The sequence below is a fragment of the Xiphophorus hellerii genome, chromosome 6 (assembly GCF_003331165.1).
Source record: "Xiphophorus hellerii strain 12219 chromosome 6, Xiphophorus_hellerii-4.1, whole genome shotgun sequence".
Lineage (NCBI taxonomy): Eukaryota > Metazoa > Chordata > Actinopteri > Cyprinodontiformes > Poeciliidae > Xiphophorus > Xiphophorus hellerii.
Window position 1 is genome coordinate 20,700,533 of NC_045677.1, and position 21,576 is coordinate 20,722,108.

The 21,576-nt window shown below is 36.5% G+C and overlaps 1 protein-coding gene across 4 annotated transcripts in view; it reads right to left on the bottom strand.

The window, feature by feature from the left end:
• Positions 1-542: 542 nt before the first annotated feature.
• The window catches only part of LOC116722056 (RNA-binding Raly-like protein), a 69,141-nt gene continuing 48,107 nt past the window's right edge, over positions 543-21,576 (bottom strand). For 3 of the 4 annotated variants that reach the window (XM_032566158.1, XM_032566160.1, XM_032566159.1), the window contains exons 3-10: positions 8,815-8,890; positions 6,459-6,506; positions 5,672-5,865; positions 5,489-5,548; positions 3,817-3,930; positions 3,430-3,587; positions 2,527-2,564; positions 543-1,278 (exon numbers count right to left, since the gene is read on the bottom strand). In XM_032566158.1, the coding sequence (XP_032422049.1) occupies positions 2,532-2,564; positions 3,430-3,587; positions 3,817-3,930; positions 5,489-5,548; positions 5,672-5,865; positions 6,459-6,506; positions 8,815-8,890 (683 nt within the window). In that variant the 3' untranslated portion in view covers positions 543-1,278; positions 2,527-2,531. The remainder of the gene's footprint in view (positions 1,279-2,526; positions 2,565-3,429; positions 3,588-3,816; positions 3,931-5,488; positions 5,549-5,671; positions 5,866-6,458; positions 6,507-8,814; positions 8,891-21,576) is intronic. The other variant, XM_032566161.1, reaches the window with a different exon arrangement.

Consider the following 21,576-nt stretch of genomic DNA (forward strand, 5'->3'; position numbering starts at 1 on the left):
GCTATTTTAAAAGCAGATGTGCTTTTGGGTTTCAATACACTACATCACAGTAACATTATACATTCTATGAGATCACTGGGTTGCATTTTTTATAGAATGTGTCTCTAATTTAGTGAAGAAAACAGAAAAAAGTAGTTTTTTTTTCACTAAACAGGTGAATTTCTCCAATAATTTCAGTGCCACATTATTTTATAAAAGCTTATTTTATTTTAAGGCTTTTGATACTATCTGTGCTAATAGTGAAAATAAATGTGGAAGATGCTGTAAATGCTGCAACCTTTAGCAAAAATAATAGTTTCTGTTAGAAGTAGTTATGATCTGTGAAATATTTTAAAATAAAAAAACTCCAAAATGTATCCTAAATATAACTATCACAAAGTGCAGAGTAGCTCTGTCACAACACAAGCAGTGATCCCAGTTTGAGTCTATTTCTTCTGTAATTTGCTGTTTTCTGAAAATAATAACACAGTTTTTCCAAACACAAGATAAACTCTACAATCTGAATATGTTTCCCTAACACTGTGAAAATAAGCCACAACACATTTTCAAGGATGGGAGGCAGATTTATTTCAAAAATTCTTATCCATGACTGTACAACAGATGCAATGAGTACAAATTATCCGTAATAGTCACACCTTGAACATGCTGAAAACAATTAGTCATCTTCAGATCACTATGAAAAGAATATAAATAAATTTTAAAAAGCTCCTTATTGTGAACAACAAATGAGAAACATGGTATGCATCCAATACAGCATGAAACACAGTATAAATCATGTGTAGATTTCACCCAAATGTACAATTAAAACAAATCACATCGTCATCAGGTGCCAAAAAATACGAGTTTAACTTACATTCATATTCATCTCTCTCCCTGCAGTGTGGCTGACTCACAGAAACATGAACATACAGCAAAATACAACAAAAAGAGACCATTTCATGTTCTTCCCTTCACATAACTGTATTTTATATGCACAATACAGAACAATAGATGATAAGCACACAATATACTGCGTTTGTCTGCATTTTTTAGAAAAGCAACCGTTCTGAGTTGAGAATATTCAATGCTCTTTGCATCTTGCAGTATTCTGGAGAATATTTATATCCTGCATTTTGATAAAGCACACACCAGGAGTGTGATGTTTGGATGAGGCAAACAAGCTGCAACACGTCTGAAAACATCTTCCTCTGCTGTCAGTCACTTCCCGCGTTGTTTCCTTTCACTTTAAACACACCTCCCTGATCAAGAGGATTTTGCTGGTATCCAGTGTCACAACGTCTTTGTGGATGGAAGAAAAAAAGAAAATTAAGAAGGTGCTTTGAAATTTATTATTTTAGTCACATGTAAATGGTGGCTACCTTGTGAGACTCTTTTGTCTCAAACATTTTACTATTTAAGATTTTTACCAATAATAAACGCCCCTGATCATTCTCCCAGATAAAGACTGGTCTTAAAAGCAATGAGCTGCTGCTGCATGACTTTAAACAGGCAGCTCAAGCTCACGGATCCTCCAATTAGGATGAATACAAGAAAATATGCAAAGTACAAAGGGCCAAAAGACTGACTATATATCTACCTACCTATGAATATTTAAAATGCATTGATATTTAATTAATAACTTAATATAAGTTTGGAAAACATAAGAAAATACCTATCAGACTGATTTGTAAAACATTTAAAAAGCAGTTTCTGGGAAGAAGTTAAATTTGGACACTCCCACATTTATTCACTACTTTAAAGTGACTATAATTACACGAAGATATATCCCATCAGGTGCACATAACGAGAATACTTTTACTCTGTATTTTGAGGGAGTTTTTCCCTTTTTAAACTTTTAAACATTTAGTTTGGTGTGACTGCTGAAGTGAGAGTGAATTTCATGGTAACATCCAAAGAGATCACTGGGGCCATTAGAAAGAAGATTTCACAAGGTTAGACATTTTTAAGGGATTAAAAGTGGCCTCAATTTTTTTTAAATCACCCATTACATTATATTTCCCATATATTTGTAAATCCAGAAATCAAGATCAAAACTCTCAACTAAAAACGCTAAACTGATCTGAGCGTATAAATCTATATTGTTGAAAGAGAATCCCAAGATAAAAGATTTCTGTTCTCGGGCAGCTTGAGTACAACAGGAACAAAATGTCAGGCAAGAGTTAGATTGACTCTTATGGCCATTTGTATCCATAAAGTAAATCAGGGGAAATTTAAATGTCATTTGATGAAAAGTGCAGATGTTAGAGGGTCATATCCGTCCTTATTCCCAGACAGCCATCAGTGATAGCTGCAGAAAAATGGGCCTTACATTTTCTCCCAGATGAATAAAACAAAGCGTCATTTAGAAGAACACTGAGTAAAGTCTCAAGCTGTTTAATTCAAATTCTCTGTCTCCTTTATGGTAGATTTAAACATTTAAAACCTTGAACTGTTTCTGTGACTGTCATTATCTGTAGTCACCTACAGGTGCTTTTCAAAAGAAATAAGTAAGAGAGTTATGTTGATAAAAACGAAGTAAACACTGACCTTATTCAGTTGTCAATGTCCGATATGTGGTTCTCTATCTGTAATACAGGTAATTGAGGAATCAGTGCAATAATCTATAGAAATAGACATTCTGACATGTAACATTTTATTCAGTTGGTTTTGTAAATTAAGAAAAAAAAAGTATGAGGGATATATGCAATTTTACTGTTTTATATGATCAGGCTATAGATGTAAACTTAATTCTGAAAATACAATGAGAGACTCCCTTATGAAACAATTTTTGCATTTTTGTTTAGGAGGCATCCTCACTCTACCAACATCTGTTACATCTCAATTTGACGTAATGTGTTTACAAGGTTATCAAGAATTTCAAAAACCTCCTGAAGACATGGAGTATTTAACATGACCAGGTCAAAATTCACAAATATGTGCTTTGTCAAACTATCTGAGGAGATGTTTTATTGGTAAATATTACCATAAAAAATAACTGGTAAAGAAACCACTGCTTAAAATTTATACAACTAGATGGCTTCAGGTTGTGCCTCCGATCAAACAGTTTTTTATCTTGTATAAGTTTAAGGTGGTATTAATATCAAAAAATGCATTGAAATCACTTCCTTTTTGTGTTTTCAGAAATTCAATAAAGGTTTCGTAATCTCAAATTGTGTCTATAAGGACATATATTTTAAATTGTACAAAGAAATGTATCATATCTCGTATCACACAGAAGCATAAAACAGGTTCTGTTTTAGTTACAATTTCTCATGACCGGTCTTTGTACCACTTGGGATAGCTTACGGTAAATATTAGTGACTGGGCACAGATTCAACTCAGACTACAATTTCTGTTCATAGCCAAAGACGGTACATTGCTTTCATTTGAGAAAGTGAACAACCCACTCACTCCTCGCAGAGAGAGAGACTATCTGCTTCGGCTCCTCACCATGTCGCTGGTTCCTTCATCTTCAAAGTCATCCTCGCCTCCGTCCGTCATCTCTCCTGCCTCTACCTCGGCTGTTCCCTCCACCTCCTCTCCTCCGGAGTGGTCTTCGGCATCACCATGGAGACGATCACACACCTCCTCCTGTTTCCTCTGCATCTCTGGCAAAAGACAACGCAGACAGTGAGAGGCCGATGCCAGAACAAAACAGATTTTTTTTTTTCTTCAGTTTTATAGAAGCGACATTTCCAAATTAGTTTGCCTCTTTTGTTTGTGTGTCTTTGTTCAATACTTTAAATTATGCAAACACTTTTTGTCTCTTCCAGTTAATACATTGACAGGAGCTCCTACAGCAGACAGGTTCTGCCCTCCCTCTCTGCTGTTTCTCACCGGTCTCGGAGCGATGTTGCCTCTCAATCTTTTCCAGCCTTCCCAGCAGTGAGTCGATCTTTGTCTTGATCTGCGACAGCTCCTTCTTGATGGTTAGGAGCTGGTCTGTCTTCACTGTGAGCACACATACATAAAGTTAAAGTAGCATAGTTAATGTGAGACTATTAACTTCACCAAATGCACATCTAAGACCTTTTAAAACCCCTTAAGACCTAAGTTTCAAATCTCCTGCCTTGGTATTCTTGCTTATTTTAATGTACGAAGTTCTTTCAATGTCCTGTGAGAAAATATATTTGCCCATTTATCCTATAACAAATAGAACTTTTAATTTCTAGCAATAATTAAAGGAGTGCCCCTCAGATTAATTTCACTCCCTGCTACATTGAGAATGAAATTACTGTAATAACCTGGTATTGGTTGGAAAGTGCAACATCTCATCTTTCAGAAACCGTTGAAATTTTTCAGATAGCGCAAAGTGTGGCAGGAATTACGGTACTGCTAATTTGGCTGGATCGTCGCTGATATCAGTCTGGAAGCTTTTAAGTAAAACTGGAAGCGAAAATCAACAAACATATAAAACGATTTGATTTGATGTGTGACTGTTTTTGAATATTTGATTTCTTTATTGCAGGTTAACAGCTTACCTACAATAAAAAAGCATTTTGAACAACCTTATTGTGGAAAAATCGAAAGAAGTGGAGCAAAGAGAAGGTCAGTCTGGTCTTTTTCGAAGTGAATTTCTCCCAGTTTTGTGAAGCGAATGTTACCACCACCATACTGTATTTACTATAATATACTATAACTGTAACAAACAGCATTTCAAAGAAGCGTTTAAATCCACTGCATAAAAAGAGATATAGCCATTTTTTATCACCATCTAACAGTAGAAATTAGAAAGATAGAGAGCAGAACCGCTAGTTTCATCAAGTCACCGAAGTCATGAATCCATGAACCCACATGGAATGGGAAGGTGAAAGGTCGCACCGGGTCATAGAGAGAGAATATGATTCATCGCCTGTGAATTATTGCAATAAAGTTGTACAGTTTGAACTGGAGCAGAAAACAACTACTGAAAATATTGTGCGGCGTGTGCACATCTTAAGATGCAAAGCAGCCCAGACCTGTCACTCTACCACCATTACACTTGACTTGTGCAAATGTTGTTCTCATAGTTTTATGTCAGCCTGATTAAATTCTTGTTTATTGCATTTTGTTTTCTTGGCTTCTGTGACCTGCATTTGAGATTAACAACTGACCTGTGTTTCTATTGTAGAAAATTACTGTTTTATTACAGAAATGAAGTAGTGTTTCTTCAACTGCTATTAAGGAAGTTGGACAAAACGAAATAAATTTTCTTTTTTTAGCATTTGTCACAAAAAAATCTGTGAAATTTTTGAAGCTGGTAAAGGAATAAAGCTATGTTGATGTGAGAGAGAAACGGGAATCAATGGAACTTTCTGTCCTATATTTAGGTTTCAGACACAATTCTAGGAATATTTTAATCAGATTATGATTCAATAATTTTTTCTTTATCTTTATAGCACTATGTAGAAAAAAGTTATTTCAAGGAAAATAGATCAAAATAAATGGGAAAGAATTTCTGAAAATGGTCAAATGCTTCTATAAATATAGGTAATTTTGTCACCTTAATATTTTACTCAAATTTACTTACTTTTTTTCATTTGCAAAGCCTTTGTTCCCTGGTCACAGCTTTTACTTTGGCGAGTACATTCTTTTAAGGAAAACAACACAAACAACACCAAAGTTGTAGCAATCCATAATAATTAACTCTCTCCAAGCAAAGCAGGAAAAATTCATTAGTGGAATGAAAAAGGGGGAGAAAAAGTAAACATACGTTTAGGACCAGTGATGGACGAGCCAATATTGATTGCTCGGGAGGATGAAGAGGAGGAGGAAGAGGAAGAAGAACAGGCTCTGACCGGAAAGGAGGATTTGGCTCTGCGATTGGACGGAACAACTAGCCGAGAACGTTTAATGGGGATGACGGCTCGGGTAGGGGGCGCCACGCGGCCGTGGTACTCGAAGAGTCTGAAGGCACAAGAAACCATCAAGCTGGGAAACAGAAATGTTTAAACAATTCTAAAATGTAAAAAGAAAAGATGTCTTACATGGAGAAAAGTAACTCATGGTTGACTATAAACAAAAAAATGCTGTTTATTGCCTCATTCACAAGTATCAAGATAGACTTTAAAACTGCCACATTTTTAATAAAATCCACCTCAACTTGTTCAAATAAGCCAAATTCCCCTTAAATTTAAAGGAAAACTGCAGATTTAAACTCTCCTATAAATAAGAAACCAGGGAGGAAGTAAACAATCTGCTCAAAATGTCAAAACTAGGGAACGGTCTCTGCCTTGCTGGCGCAAATGACCAGCCAGGGGACTATCTGACATTCTACGGATAAAAGCATCATTAGCAAGCCCAATGGAGAGGGGAAAAAATCTCCTCAATATGACATTCATTAAGGCTATGATAATGCATTTACTACTCAGATGGAAATGAGGGTTATTCTGCACAAAAAATGGAAAATTGACAGGAAGGATTTTTTCACTAAAGGGCAACAATATCACAAGAGAGGCACTTGCTGACGAAGAAGTGATAGGTTGAAGCTTTTTACATACCTGCTGTAGAAATCATCTCTGTAGTAGTCATAGTCAAACTCATAGCCACTGTGGACAAAAATAAAACAAGCATCGTTTTCATTGTGTTCTGTGCATACATTAGGAACAAGAAAAGAAACATAAAAAGGAGGTAAAATCTGGAACATTGGCATTTAGGCTGAATAATGTATTCAGTGGTGTTTTTTAAAGTAAGAGGCTGACATTTTGGAAAAATGTCATCGTCTTATTAAAGGTTTTATTAGAGAAGACTCTTGATTTGAGTATACATGAGGTGTACTGTCACTCAAAAGGGTTTTAAAAGCATATGTTACTTTATTCATGTAGATCCAGTTCTTTTGTGATTATGATTAATGTAGCTGTCAGGAGCATTAATAATATTTGAAAAACATTTTTTTTGAGAATTCAGTGAGGAAGACTATCGGTCACTGAGCGGACAAAGAACCTAATAGTCACAAAGATACATCTCCAGTTTTAACTGGATGATCAAGAATGTGGCCAGACAGACACGGTAGTCTGCTTGAATTTAACAGAAATACAGCCGAGAGATTGTCAGATTGTGAGAAACAAAGTTTTAGGCTGTACTCCAAACATCATTCTAGGAGAAAAACAAACATAACTCACTACACGGACTAACACCATTTCTACTGTGAAGCATGGTGGTGGCAGCATCGTGCTGAGATTGTGTGTGTGTGTGTGGGGGTGGGGGGGGGGGGGGGGGGGGGGGTTATAGCAGAAACTGATAAACCACTCTGCATACAAGGCAAAATGACAGCAGCCATATATATAGAGAGAGAGATAACCTGCTTTACAGTGCTCTGGACCTCTGGAGAAGACCATATTTCAGCACAGAAATGACCTGAGGCAAACATTCAGAATATCAGAGGAAGGCTTCAGGAGCCGCCTGTAAATGTCTTTTAGTGGCGCAGCCAGAGCTCGGACTTAAATCAGATATCTGTGTGCTGAGGCTGTCCATTCAACCTGACTGAAGTTGAGAAAATATACACAGACAAATTGTAGAAAATACCCCGAAACAGGTCTGCCACCCAAGAAACATACCATACCAAGAAACACTTGAGGCTGTGATTGCTGCCAAAAGTACCTCACATAAGAACTAAGCCATTGCTGTGAATACTTATGTGTATTTGAATTGTTTACATGAAAAAATCCAGATGGATCTGAAAATATATTTTCAGTTTGCCATTATGGGCTAGTTTGCACTGGATCCCTGAACTGACTGCTGTGTTGCTTAGTATTCATGATGCTGTTTGTTCACTAATGTTGTCTAAAATACCTCTGAGGCCTTCAAAGCCCAACTGTCATACTGTCTGATTTTTTATTTTGTTTATTTTTTTGGCTACTAATATACGCCACAGTTTTAAACTTTTTATTTCCATAGCTGCATTTGAAAATCCTGCATCCGTTTCTTTCCATTTCACATTCCACGTTGATCACAAACAAACTGCAATAAAGTATAAAGAAGCTATTAGCTGTTATGTGACAAATTGTGAAAAAAAAAAAAAATTCTTACGGCTGACATCAGAAATTTGCAAACATTCTTGTCAGACTATTTGCTTTTTCTCATCTTCAGCAGGTGATTGGACTTTACTGGTTTTTATTAAGACTGCAATTTAAATACTAATCAGTGCAAACATTTTGTTGCCAGCATTTGAAATAATATAATATAACATAAATGAATTATGCTATATTGCATACTAATAAAATATATAACTTTGCAGATACAATTAGCATTATGTTGCTTTGAGGGGTTAATGTGGTGGAGTACACAAACAAAAAAGTTTAATTTCTCTGAATTATTTCTTTGGTCTTTTTCTAGACTAATGTTTTATTGTTCTATCTGCTTGACTTTGCATTCAAACAGGTAGGATTTACAAAATATGAAAGCACCTTTTAATAATAACAGGAACGCCTCACAATCCAAGCCCCACCCTCGAAAGTTTCACCTCCATCCTGCAGTAAATTATTATCTGTGTTTTCATAGAAACACCAAAAAGTCCAAAAAGTTTCCCTGTATCATCTGCATTAATTAAGATAAATTAAGATAAGTCAACAAACTTGTGGCTTCATTCAACATTTCTACAATAAAAACGAAAAAGACAAAATCATTACTACAAAGCTATAACAAAAGATGACTTGTATTTTTGTGTTTGCTCTTTTGCTTTTTGCTCGTAAAGAAAAGGGAAGACGTGTAACATACGAAAGAGAGAACATTAAAAAGCACCAACATAGACTTTCGCATTTCCTTCTCTTTGACTGCAGACAATGAGAAGATGATCCGAGTTGACAACAAAAAATCTGAAATGAAACACTGAAATAATATAAACCCATTCACACACACCTGTAAATGGATGAGAGAGGTCTCTTGGAGAGGATCTTCGGTCTGTATGGTTTTGGTTCTCCTGCCATGTTGATATCTGGAAGTAAATACATGGTTAACATTTATTAGAGTGCCACCATATAATTCAGACAAAACATGTCATCAGCAGGGAAGCCATGTCGGCTTTAGGTTTTTAATGATCAATCTTAATCTTAGTTATTTTTTCAGCAAAACAGAACCACTGTATAATGCTACCACCACCATGCTTAACAGTAAGTATGATGGTATTAGACTTGAAAGCCTTACATTTACGTTTACATTCTTTAATTCAAAGAATGTAAACCATTAAAAATACTCACAGCAACTTTTAGCTTTTATTAAATTCCAAAAATATAAATTTTACTGCCATAGATTCTTTCTTAGTCTGACCCTCTGAGGTTATGGTTATGTAAAACTTGTTTAGTTTACTAGTCTATGACATAAATAAGTGTTGGTGGTTCTTCGTACTCATCCTTTCCTATTTTATTTCATTTGGGAGCTGTAATGCCGGTCAGATGTTTGGACCTTGGACATTTTTAGGTGATCTAACATGACAATAATCTCAAATTCACATTCAGATTTAGGAGGCATAACATGGACTAGCGTTATGTTTCTGTAAAGTCCCAACCTCGACTGTAGCTTAAAAGTTTCTGTTTGTTTATAATAATGTGTCTCAACATTAATTTTGAGCTTTTCCATGTAGACAAAAGTAAAATAAAAAAACTCAAAATTAAAGTAATTGTCTGTGAGAGAATAAAGTTTAGATTAAAAAAAACTGGAAAAAGACACAGGAAGACATGCAAGCAATTTAAAATGTAAATCAATAATCTTCAAATTGTGGGAATCTGGAGAAACCAGTCAGGTAGAACAGGAAAATGTTTGGGATACAAACAAAAACCCACAAAAACCTTCAGCTGACATACAGGATTATCTGGAAAAAAACAGCGCGACTGCTTCAAGGAGACAGTTGAAGATAAACGAGAGCAACACATGATCCAGAAGAATGGTATTACTAAGCTGGTGCCAAAAAGCATTCTGCTTCCAATATGCTGAGTGATAGTGACAAACCTACAAGCCAGATTAGACCAAAACTGAACTTCCTTGGCATGACAAGTTGATTACTGATGTTTTGGGAATGTGGAGCTTAAAAAAACTAGAGTGGCAAAATGAATTCAGTAAGTTGGAAAACTTGCATTCATCATCCTGAAAGCTGCGAATAAGACGTACTTAATGCTTCAAAATGAGAATTATTCCAAACACAACCCCGAGATGACCTTTTATTGGCTACAGCAGGAAGATGAGAAGGTTCTGGAGAGGTCATCTCAGTCTTATGATATAACTGAGCTACTTAGGGGAGAATAAACTCGAGGACTTACAGGAACTGGGGGCTTTTTGCCAAGAATAATGGGCAGCTTTACTGTCTGAGAAGATTAAATTCCTCACATCGACATCCAGCTCTTGATGTTAAAAATCTCATTAGTCGTTTGCTGAAAGAGCTCCAAAAAATTATTGCAATCCTAAAATTGTTGTGAAAGTCATGTCTGTGACGATTGTTGGTGAACCACTGATTGGAATTATATGTTACAATTACAGATTGTCAAGCACTTTTAAACCTCCATGACTTCATGTATTAAAAATAAATTATGCTTTATTTCTTTTAGATTTTCCTGTGAGTTGTATGAATCTGACAGTTAGTCAGTGTGGAAATACGAAATGTAATAATGAAATGGTAGCATAGAGAAATGTTTCCCAACCCTGGTCCTCAAGGCACACGGTTCTACATGTTTCAGAGGTTTCCCTGCTTTAACTTGCCTGATTCAACTGACTGCAGTTCAACAAACACCTGTTAATCAGTCATCAATTGAAATCAGCTGGACTGAAGCAAGGAACTACCTAAAACATGCAGGGCAGTGTGCCTTGAGGACCAGGGTTGGGAAACACTGGCATAGAGAAATGTTTCTAGGTAAGTTGGTATTTTACACATATGCAATTATTTAAAGTGTAACTAACCCCCAAAATAACTTTTTTGCATATAAACTGTGTAAATAGGTTTTGAATTTTGACATTTTTGTGTAAATTTGTTTAATTCTACATTATTTTGCCTAAAACCTGTCTCAGTGCTGCCCACCTTAGAACAAACAATGCCTAATCAATTGATTTCTCCAAATGGTACGGATTTACTTCACCCAGCCCCAAGTTCAGGTATAAAACCATACCACTCAGACTCACAGTTTTTGACAAAAAGTCTCTAAAGATGTCTGGAAAGTATCAGTGCTTCTATCGTCCTGACCACATCAGTTTGTGACCTTATGATTTAAGTTATGCAAAACGACAATGGTTAAAGCGCACCGGCTGGTCCACATCCAAATTGTTTGGCTTTATACAGGCATAGTCAAGGTCTGGATGTAAAAACTGATTGAAATGCTGCAGGCTGACCTTGAACAGGTCATTAATGCTAAAAAAAATATTAAAAAAACCCTCCAAATATGGCTCAGCCAAAACAATTCAGCAAGGAAAAGTGAGCCAGATTGTGATGTAAAAGACTACAGCCAGTTTTCTGAAATGCTTGTGTGATGGCCAAATCCATGGCCACACTCTGATGTCGGTAACTCTTTTTACGCACAGTTTATTTTTTCATATAAACACAATAACATTTTAGTTTCAATAAAAACATTAGTTGATTTGAATGCATTTGTTCTATTTGTTAGCGCGCACATTTAGTTAGCATATGTATTTATATCAACTTAAAGTTAATTTTGTTTGCTTAAGATTAACTCTGTCTGTTTTCCCGCCGGTACTTACCTGCCTTGGAGTTGCCAGACAAAGGATGGGGGCCAGGGCTCAGCAGGCTTACATGCTGATTGGACTGCACCACTAGTTCCTGCTGGCAGGGGGAATTTGTAGTTTCTTTCTTTAGATAAGTTTTGTATTTAAGTAAATATTAGTATTTAAAGTTTAATATGTTTGATTTTCAGTTTTGGGTCTTCAGTTTAGCCAAACTTAGCTGTACTGTTATTTGTTTTTGTGTTATTTGTAATTGTATTCTGTTTAGTTACCCCTATTGTGTCTTAATTGGTCTGATCAGCCAGTATATAAACCCCTGTGTGTCATTTCTTTGTTAGGTCAGTTATGTTTGTGTGTGCAGCCAGTTTGTTTACATTTTTTGCCTGAGTTCAGTTTTGTTTCTTTGACCTCTTATATGAGCTCAGTTTATCTTTTGTTATTTATAATCTTTGGGTTAAAATAAAAACCCTATTTTTCTAATATGTCCTGTGACTCCTCCTGTTTTTAACTCGGTCCATCACAGCTTGACAGCATTTGTTGTTGTCAAGAGGGACACAACCAGAACATTAGGTTGCATTTCAAATTTCTTTAAAGTATAATTAAAGAATTTTTTCAACAAGTACACTCTGTTTTATATTAAATTCAGAAATGCTATTTTGTATTTATATAGTTTTAACTTGCTTGAATAACAACTCAGATCCTGAACATTTTCTGTTATACAAAGTTGTTAAAAAGATGTATTGTCACAACAGGAAAGAAGCCAAACTTTGAGATGACAGCGAATTTCATTAGTGGAAAGAGCCAGATTATGCAAGACAGAAAGAAAGCTCAAAGTCAGTGTTAGGACAGAGCGGGGAAAAAACAACAACAAAGAAATCTCCTTTAAGTGCATTAGGGAGAGTACTGTGACTGATCTGTACGCTGGTCACGGCTCCCATCATGACTGACATCCCCTCTCTACCTGCCAAGAACTGTGCTGCATTAAAGCCGGCACGTATCATTGCATTCAGTCTGTCAAGCTTGCTGTCAGCGCCTCTGCTCAAAATCAGCTCAATATTCCTTGAGTGCTGCTCAAGGGCATATACAAAAACACAAACAACCTTTTTAAAAAAACTCACTGATGATAAAACATCTGCAGCTCTAGGGATTTGGCTGTAGAAACATGCCACAACAGGGTATGAAGTTAAGTCTATGTACCTGAAGGTGAAGCAAGTGCATAAGATGATAAGTCCTCAGCTGCAATGTTAACATTCTGAACTTATGAATTAGAAAGCCTGTTAGATAGGTTTCCATTTTCCTCCGGTGTTTTCAGAAAACATCTAGATCTTTCCAAACACTTTCCGTAAACTCGCCACAGTGCATCCTTCCTCATCTGCTCTCTTTCTTTAGATTGCCTTTATTTCCTCTTCCCGTCCCTAATGGAGTGGGGATGTGTCGGCGGCTCCGAGGTGCTTGGGGACAGCTGTACCATTATCATTAGGACAGAGGAAGACGTGAGCAAGCTTCACATTGTTAGAGCGTCTTCTCCTCTAGTTCCCCACTAGGATTATCAAAGAGCGAGCGGAGCACTAAAAAGCACTCTAAAACGACCACCTCCGTCCCTCCACCCCCTGGCAGACACAAACACATACAGAGTCCTCTGATTAATTACAGTCATTATTCTAATCATAGTCAAAAGTGGCATGAATATGGGTGTGTGTGCTTGCAGACAGACTTGTTTGCCCGAGCATCCATAAAAGTTGAGACTGGATGAAGAACACAATGAGACTGTGTTGCTAAGCAATAGCCACTTAGGACTTGATGGATACTATAAACTATGAGCAGCATCACATTGAGGGGGGAATTAACAGGCAATTTATGATTGAACCATATGAACTGGTTGGCTGCAGCAGGACCCGGCAGCTACTAACTCAAGGTGTGACAGAGAAGTATGAGAAAGTTGACTATTCCCAAAGCGAGTGACTATTGAGGGGTTCTCTTGCTCAGGACAAATTGCTGGAAAAACTGCTATAAGGAATAACTTTTAGACTCTGATATCTGATGCCTGCAAACCTGCTTTGTGGATTGCAAGACTAGTAAGAGCCAAGCAGAACAGAGCATTATGAGTCCAGTGATGTAACACTAAAGTGACCCATAGTCAGTTGTTTTACCAAAACTAAACTTTGTTTCATTTAGTCTCAGTTTTATTTGTTTGAGGAGATGTTGTTTTTAGATGTGCAGCTATTAAAGTTGGAGTTTTTTTAATTGTCTAAGGAAAAAAATAATGAAATTCACTTTTTAAATGTAAAACGATTCTGTATAAGTGCGTGTGTGTGTGGGGGTGTGTGCGTGTGTGTGTGGAACACTACTACTGTATGTCTTTGAGGTCAATTTTAATGTTCTCTACATTGTTCAGTGGTGCTGTGTTTTAGAACAATACAAGATGTTTCTCTGATAGTAACGTAAAGCAGCAGAATGTTAGTCCCTTTAAGATTTAAGAAGTTATTCATTCAAACTGGACAAGATTGCAACACCCATTAAACAGTTGAATTCTTTCTTGTGAAATGTTCACATAATAAAGTCTACGCTTACTTTTTATGTATCTTGAGAAGACAAAGTCATTAAATTGTACTTCATAAAAAATAAGAAGTACCTGGAGAGTAACCCACACACAAACTTTATCGAGAAAGACTAGGGTGGGATTGGAACCCATGACCTTCCTGCTGCAAGGCAATACCACTACCAGCTGTTCCACAATGCAGCCCGTCTTATTCCAGTTAGCTGAAATAATTTGATTGAGACACTTCAGCTAATCGCAAACATCAGCCTGAGAAAAATGTGCTAAAATCCTCAGTTTAATGTGTTAGATGTTTAAAGAGTTTCTTGCTTTTCACACATTTTAAGGTCACCAAACAATAACTCTGTGGAGGATAAAATATGATTAGGAAAATAAGGAAATCACTCAATCAGAATATCTTGCACAAAGGTTTGCAAAGACTGTAACTCAGAGCACCTGCAACACTGCAAGCTCTTTCAGATTTTAAGATCTAACCTACGGACTTTAGTACAAGTTTTTTATGCCAAGGAACAGAAGTGCAAAAATATTTATAAGACAGACTGTGAGAGCTAGCTTCTCTACAGGCTACTGTGAGAACTAAGCTCTTTATCTTTTGTCTCTTGTAGCTGCAGACTGAGCTCAGACAGATGACCTACAGAGTGGCAAAGCAGAGAAAGCTTATTCCACACAGAGACCGTAGGCATGATAAAATATATTACAAATACCATAAAGTTCAACAGTTGTGAGACTTTAGCAAGATACAAAACATCCCATTAAAACTTCAGTAAAATTAAGAGCTGGGCTTTGCTTCAGCTCAGTTTTTCCATTTCTGAGTTTTTTATTCAGTCTTTGGTGAATTTGCTGGTAATTGTTTTTTTGTGGTAGTTGTTATGTTCAGTTCTGATCCATTTTTTAAAAAAATATGGTCTCTCATAATCCTAAAGCACATGTTAGAGCAGTTCAAATATGTAAAGATTAACAGTCTCTTTCTTACTGTAGAGTCACATCCTTTCAGATCATATAACAAGAAAGGATGTTGCCTATTCTATTGTGACATTTTAAGGTCTATAAAGATTTCTTTTAGTGTCCTGCTGTCTGGGCTAAACTGCTTGGAAAGCCAGACCAGACTATGTTAGTAGATGCTGTCAATATCTTCCACTTGTAGACTCATAAATTATTTTTGAAACATCTTCAAATCTTTTGCCAGGTTTGACTTGAGTTTGGTAAAATCTGTTGATTTTACAAATTGAGGAGGCACAGCAAACTAAACATCTTACGTCTAAACAGTTAAGAAGGAATGCTCTCATCACATGTAGAAACCAAAGCTACACACCTGGTGTAGTTTAGGAGAGTGCGAGGTAGAAGTGCCTGCCGTTCACAGACAGAGGGTTGTATTCAGGTCTTAAATCTCCTTCCTTCGGGTGGACATGGTATTGTCAATCATTTTAATGAGACCAACAAGTTAATAATGAGTTTTTCTTTCACTCATATGCTTCCTCATTTATTCCTTATTGTTTGATTCTTTAACAGAAAATGGCAGAATTTACAATTGGGATGACAGAATTTTTAACATCAGAGACAGAAGCTTAAAATCTTCATTACATTAATTTGCTGGTCGTTAGACTCTAAACCTTGTTTATACAAAGAAACATTAAACGTTAAATAGAGAAGCAAAGGGACAGAAGGCTTGGATGAAAAACACAATGGATTCCATTTTGCACTTAATATTTAATTGAAGACTGCTGTGTTCCCTTGTTGGTCTCACTATAATGAGGGATTATGTCCAAATGGAAAGCTGCTAAAATAAAAAAAAAAATGCTGTACACAATTTCTTTGGCTATTGATTTGCAGTAATTCTTTTTCCATAAACATACAACTGTGTTTTGTTTTTCAATCCAGGCTTTCTGAAAGTATAAAACCTTTTACCATATTCTACATGCTGTGCAGGAAACGTTGACATTCTCTAACTCTACATTTCTACTAGCAGGGACAATTGAAGGTCACTTTTACTTATTTACCTCAGATTTTGTTTATCTTGGTTCTTTTTTCTGCTCATTTCTATTAACATTCATTTGAATTCTCAGTATTTCCATCATAAACCCTCATATGTTTTTAAAAAATAGCAAGAATTACTGACAAATAGAGCTGCAATAAGGTACTGGGCTTCAAATGCTGGTCTACATGGAGTTTAAATGTTTTGGTATTCTAGCGTCCTCCCAGTCCAAAAACATTGACTGTAGTTTGTCCCGAGTGTGTGTGTACATGTGTGTATGGTTGGATATAATCACCAGCCCTCCCTGGAATCAAGGACACGCGGATATAAACAATGAACTGATGAGAAGTAATTAAGGGACCATTTAGCCTAACTGTGGACATTAACATCGTTTGTATCAATGTCAGTTATTTTTTTTCTCTCCTATTATAAATTCATGTACTGGTTTAAAGAAAGTCCCATCTGGATTATCAATTTAGTTTCCTTTTAATTTTCATTTTATTCTCAAATAGTCTGTTCTTAAATGAGTCATAGTGTTTTTTATAGGACTAGCTCCAGGTTTATGAGACCCCAGTGTAACTTTATCTGCCTCCAACGGAAAAGATGAGTTTTTATCCATCCAACCCGGATCCCTGAAGAAGACAGCCATCTCCACCTCAGGGCCCCCGACTCACTTAAGACTCATTTATATTAATGAAGCCGAGCCTGTGAGTACATTGCTCTCTTAGTGAGGGCGTATTTGTCTGTTTCCACTTACCTCTGTGCGCCCCAGAGCGGTGATTATTAGATGGACTGGGCAAACGCAAACACATTAATCTCAATACCTCCAACTGGTAATTCAGATTGTTTTGAACCAAATATCCACAAAAGTGTCAGAGGTTCAATGGTATACAAACTGTATAAAGACTGTTTAAACTGTCGTGACATTATCACCATAAACTTTTATGTAACTTCTTAGGATTTTATTTAAAAGACCAACACAAAGTAGTGCACGAATTTGGAAGATGGCCTTCAAATGTTTTGCAAATAAAAATCTGATAAGTTTGGTATGCATTTGTCTTGATGCCCCCTGAGGAAATATTTTTGTAGAACCACATTTTGTTTCAGCTACAGCTACAAAGCATTTGCACATCTAGAGACTGAATTTTTTTAATGATTTTTCTTCTTTCTTTTAAAATAGCTACAGTCAGATTAAATGGAGACCATCCAAGAACTTCAAACTTCAAGATTTGGGTTTGAACTTTAATGGGTTAGAATGTCTAATGCATTAGACCATTCTAATAAATTAATCTGTTGCATGTTAACGGTACTGCTGGAAAGTGAAACCCCACCCCTAATCTCATGACTTTTTCAAACTGGCACACGGTGTGCAGTTTCAAAAAGCACACAGTATCAGAACGTGTTGCACTGATAGAGCTCTGCATCATTAAATCTTAATGTTAACTCACACCAAGTGATTCTGGTTACATGCCAGACTGTTGTTGCTGCATCCCCACAGGATCCCAGTCCAACAATAAATACGCAGCGGGTTACAGCAATTGATGAGCTTTTTATTGGAGTCAAACGCTGAAAAAAGGGAGGAGGAGGACAGAAAAGAGACAGCTGGGAAAACTCATAAATGTGTAAAAAACAGAAGAATTAAACGTCACTCCCAGCAGGGGTCAGACTGCATGATGTTGCCAAAAAATATCAGAGGCTGCTTCATGTGTATCGCAGGTCATCTTCAGAGGTGGGTACAATGAGTTGAGGTAACTTGAGTAACTGTAAAAACTGCAGTCTTTTTGCTGCACCAAATTTATTTTATTTTAACTTCTTATTTTTGGAATAAAAAGTCTCTTACTAATGACCACTGATCTAAGCTCACAACCAGAGATAAACAATATTAGCCAAGATGTGAACCTGGTTTGCACCAAACATCCACCAAACACATCCACATAGCATGATGCTGCCACCACCATGTTTCAGGGTGAAGATGTTGTGTTCACAATGGAGTGTTTCCATTTTTAGGTGGATGAGAATGTAAGTTTGAAGTTGTGCCACTCTTAAATGAAATTACGCACATGTGGATGGTTTTTAATAAGGCGACTTCTGAAAGTGGGTTGGCGGCACTGGATTTTATTTAATGGTAGTAGAGTGAAGTGGCATAAATGCAAACGCATGCCACACTTTCCAGATTTTTATTTATAAACCTGTTAGAAGACCGTGAATCACTTTGCTACATAGAAGGGTCTAATACATAAAATACTAATAACTGTAGATGGAGGCTCAAGGAATACAAATAGCTTTGTTCGGAGACTTATTTTTTTTTTTTTTGTATGAACTTTATGTTTATTTATTGTTGCTACTGTTGTTGCTGGTTTTGTTCTTTTATGTATTTTGTTGCAGCACAACATGAATTTGTCCTGTGGGAGAAATAAAAAAACAACAACCTTGAAAGCACTGCAGCTGTTTCTGTGGAGCCAAGCACAACTTCCAGAGAAGTTACTTTAACATTGATCATTAGACTTTAGGCCTTCTGCTACTATTTTGTGTCGTTCAGGAAGAGTGAAGCAGCGGTGCGCTGTCTAAACGTTTAACACATAAACGACCTTGTGGTAAATGCTGTTTGGAAAATAAAACAGGGGAGGCTGTTTTCCTTCCTCCTCTTTTGGCTGAACAGAATTTTTGGCACAAAATGGATCACTCCTCGCACAGAGGAAGCTCCATCACCTCGATGATACGCATCCTGAGAGCAGGTGAGCTGTGTTTGATTAAGAGATCATCCAGGGTACCTGCATGAATGCAAATGTGCACCTGAGGGACGCCCGGCATGACACCGCTCCACAGATTCCACCTACAGCCTGTAAATCTGACAGCTGGGACTTGTATTAATCTCCCATCATGGTTCAAGGGCAGGGGTCTCTTTCATTGCACCTGTGAGTGTCTGCTCGCTCTGGGCTCAGAGACCGACGGCTCCGATCGAGGAGAAGGAACAGTGAGTGGGAGTGGGCTGCAGTTTTAGGTAGAATTTTATGTGTATTCAAGCATGGAGACATTTACTGTAGCTGTCAAAGCAAAGCAGGATGAAATCAGAGTTTGATGTACCCGTTACAATTATACCACAAGCTAGGCACACTTTCTCACATAAACAACATTTACATAGTCAATATATCAATTTGTCTAAGCTTGTAAGGTTCTTGAATGAACTAAAAGATCATTTGAAACAAAATTTGCATTTTTCTATAAACTAAAACTAGGATAAATACACCAGGCAAGCCAATTTGCCGCTCTACAGCCCATTTGAGGTAGAATTTACCGACCTAAAATCTAAATGCAGAGCTGAGCTCTCTGAAGTTTTTTTTTTTAAAGCAAGTAGAGCTGTGTTTCTGCTCACTCATACAGCACACTTCCATATAAATACTGCAGTTACTTTCCCTTACATTTGCTGCATCATATTCTAATAAAGCTGAATTCTTAAGCAGTTCTTTCCAAAACCATAAATTAATTGAGATTTAAGCTTGAAAGGTTTCAGTTTCTATATCTCATTAGTTTTCTTCAATGCATCAGGGGATGAAGCATCCTAAGCAGTACCAGAAACTGCTTTTTGTCCATTTCCAAATGGCTTTTCGACCTCAGAACAACCTACTCTCTCATTTTCCCTCTATGTGCTTTCAAAATGAAAAAAAAAAAACTAAATCCATACAAATTACTTTGTTAGTTTAGTTACTGTATCCCTGACTATAAAATTGAAGTCATATTTTTAAAAAATTTCTATCATCTTTGCAACCAACATTATGCTCCTTTATGAGACTGAGCTATTTTTTACCATTTTTGTGCAACGGTGACCTTCCTTTATGCCTTTTTGAGTTTTTCTAAGGTAATTTTGATGTATGGAAAGTTGAAGTTTCAACACATCAAAGAAAACTCAACACTCTGCACAGGTGGAATCTGATGACAGCACTCAAACCTTACTGATTGACTGGAATCGGACTTGTTGTTTTCAGCTTTCAGTCTCTTCAGGTGGATGTTTTTGTTTTAAAAAAAACACACTTACAGAACAAATACATCCATGCTACCTTACAATACGAGTATTGTTGATTTTTTAAATTAACCCATAATAGCATATTGTCTAAATCTGAAGATTCAGATGATTTAAACTTTCATCTTTCCTGTAGCTGCTAAGGGATTTCCATCTTTTTCTCCATTTTGGCATCTTTTTATTATGATGCAATAACTTGGCTTTTATGTGCAATGCTGTGAAACACATGAAGCCGGTCCGGTACTTCCACATGTCCACAGGTTCATTCTGCAAGCAGCTGGCAAGACAAACTGCCAGCTGCTTGAAACCACTTGTACATCTGCTCCAAAAAGTCAGTGTCTCCCTCATGAGGTGACTGTAGAAACGTGGATCTTTAAAAAATATCTTTGGAGTGCAACATCGTCCATGTTCCATACATCCAGAGTTCCTGCACATGTTTTATTCCAAACTTCCAGACTCAAATTTACAGAGTTCTCAGTCCTCATTATCCATGAATTATGAATTTGTGGAAGATATTTCTGCAGTGACCAGGCTTTAAATACAGAACCTCTACAAACCAGAGATAGCCAGAAAGAAGAACATGGAAGGAAGGATCCTATTTGACCTAAATATACCTGAATGTCATTGTTTTACAAATTGCTTAGAAATTATGTGAATTATTAACTTGCACTTCAATGGCAATACTTCTTAATTAAGATAAGTCTTGTTCAACATTTGGATCTCAAACTCATCAGAGCTGAAGTTTCCAAATAACAAATGTAACTCCATGAACAAATGTCCCTTCAGCAGTCAATATTCAATTTGATAGGTAGCGCGAGTCTTGCTCACAAAACTTCAGTGATATCAAATATTTTATTTCTAAAGGACTAATTAAGAAGTTTGAGGAAATTCAACATGTTTTCAAACAACTTCAACAGAATCCCTAGTCGTGCATATCATTGCTTTTCGTTACTGAAAAAGAATGACAAACTTTTCTGCAGATCAAGAAGCCTTTTTGAATTGCTGGAACTCGTTTGTATACAGAGACGTTTAGTTACTAAAAAACAAAACAGAGAAGTTCAAGGATGCTGAAATCTTGTGAGGTTTGTTTTGATTAAAGTTAGATGTTTCTTAGCACTTACAGTTTTCAATTGCACTGACTATAAGCCCAGGAGTTTTTGTTATTAATTCTGTTATGTAAATGTCACCAACATTTTAAGGAACATTTTTGTGCTGTAAATAAATAAAAAATCTTCATATTCTTTGATGGCTAATAACTAACCTGTGAGAACAACAGCAGTTTTGGTACTGGCTTTAATGTCATTAGATCCTCCCTGAACTTGTCAAGCTCATAAGATCTTTAAAATAAACAAGATAAATGAAACAACAGTTTTATGTAGATGTAAATCTGCTGTTAATTTCAACAGGCTTCAT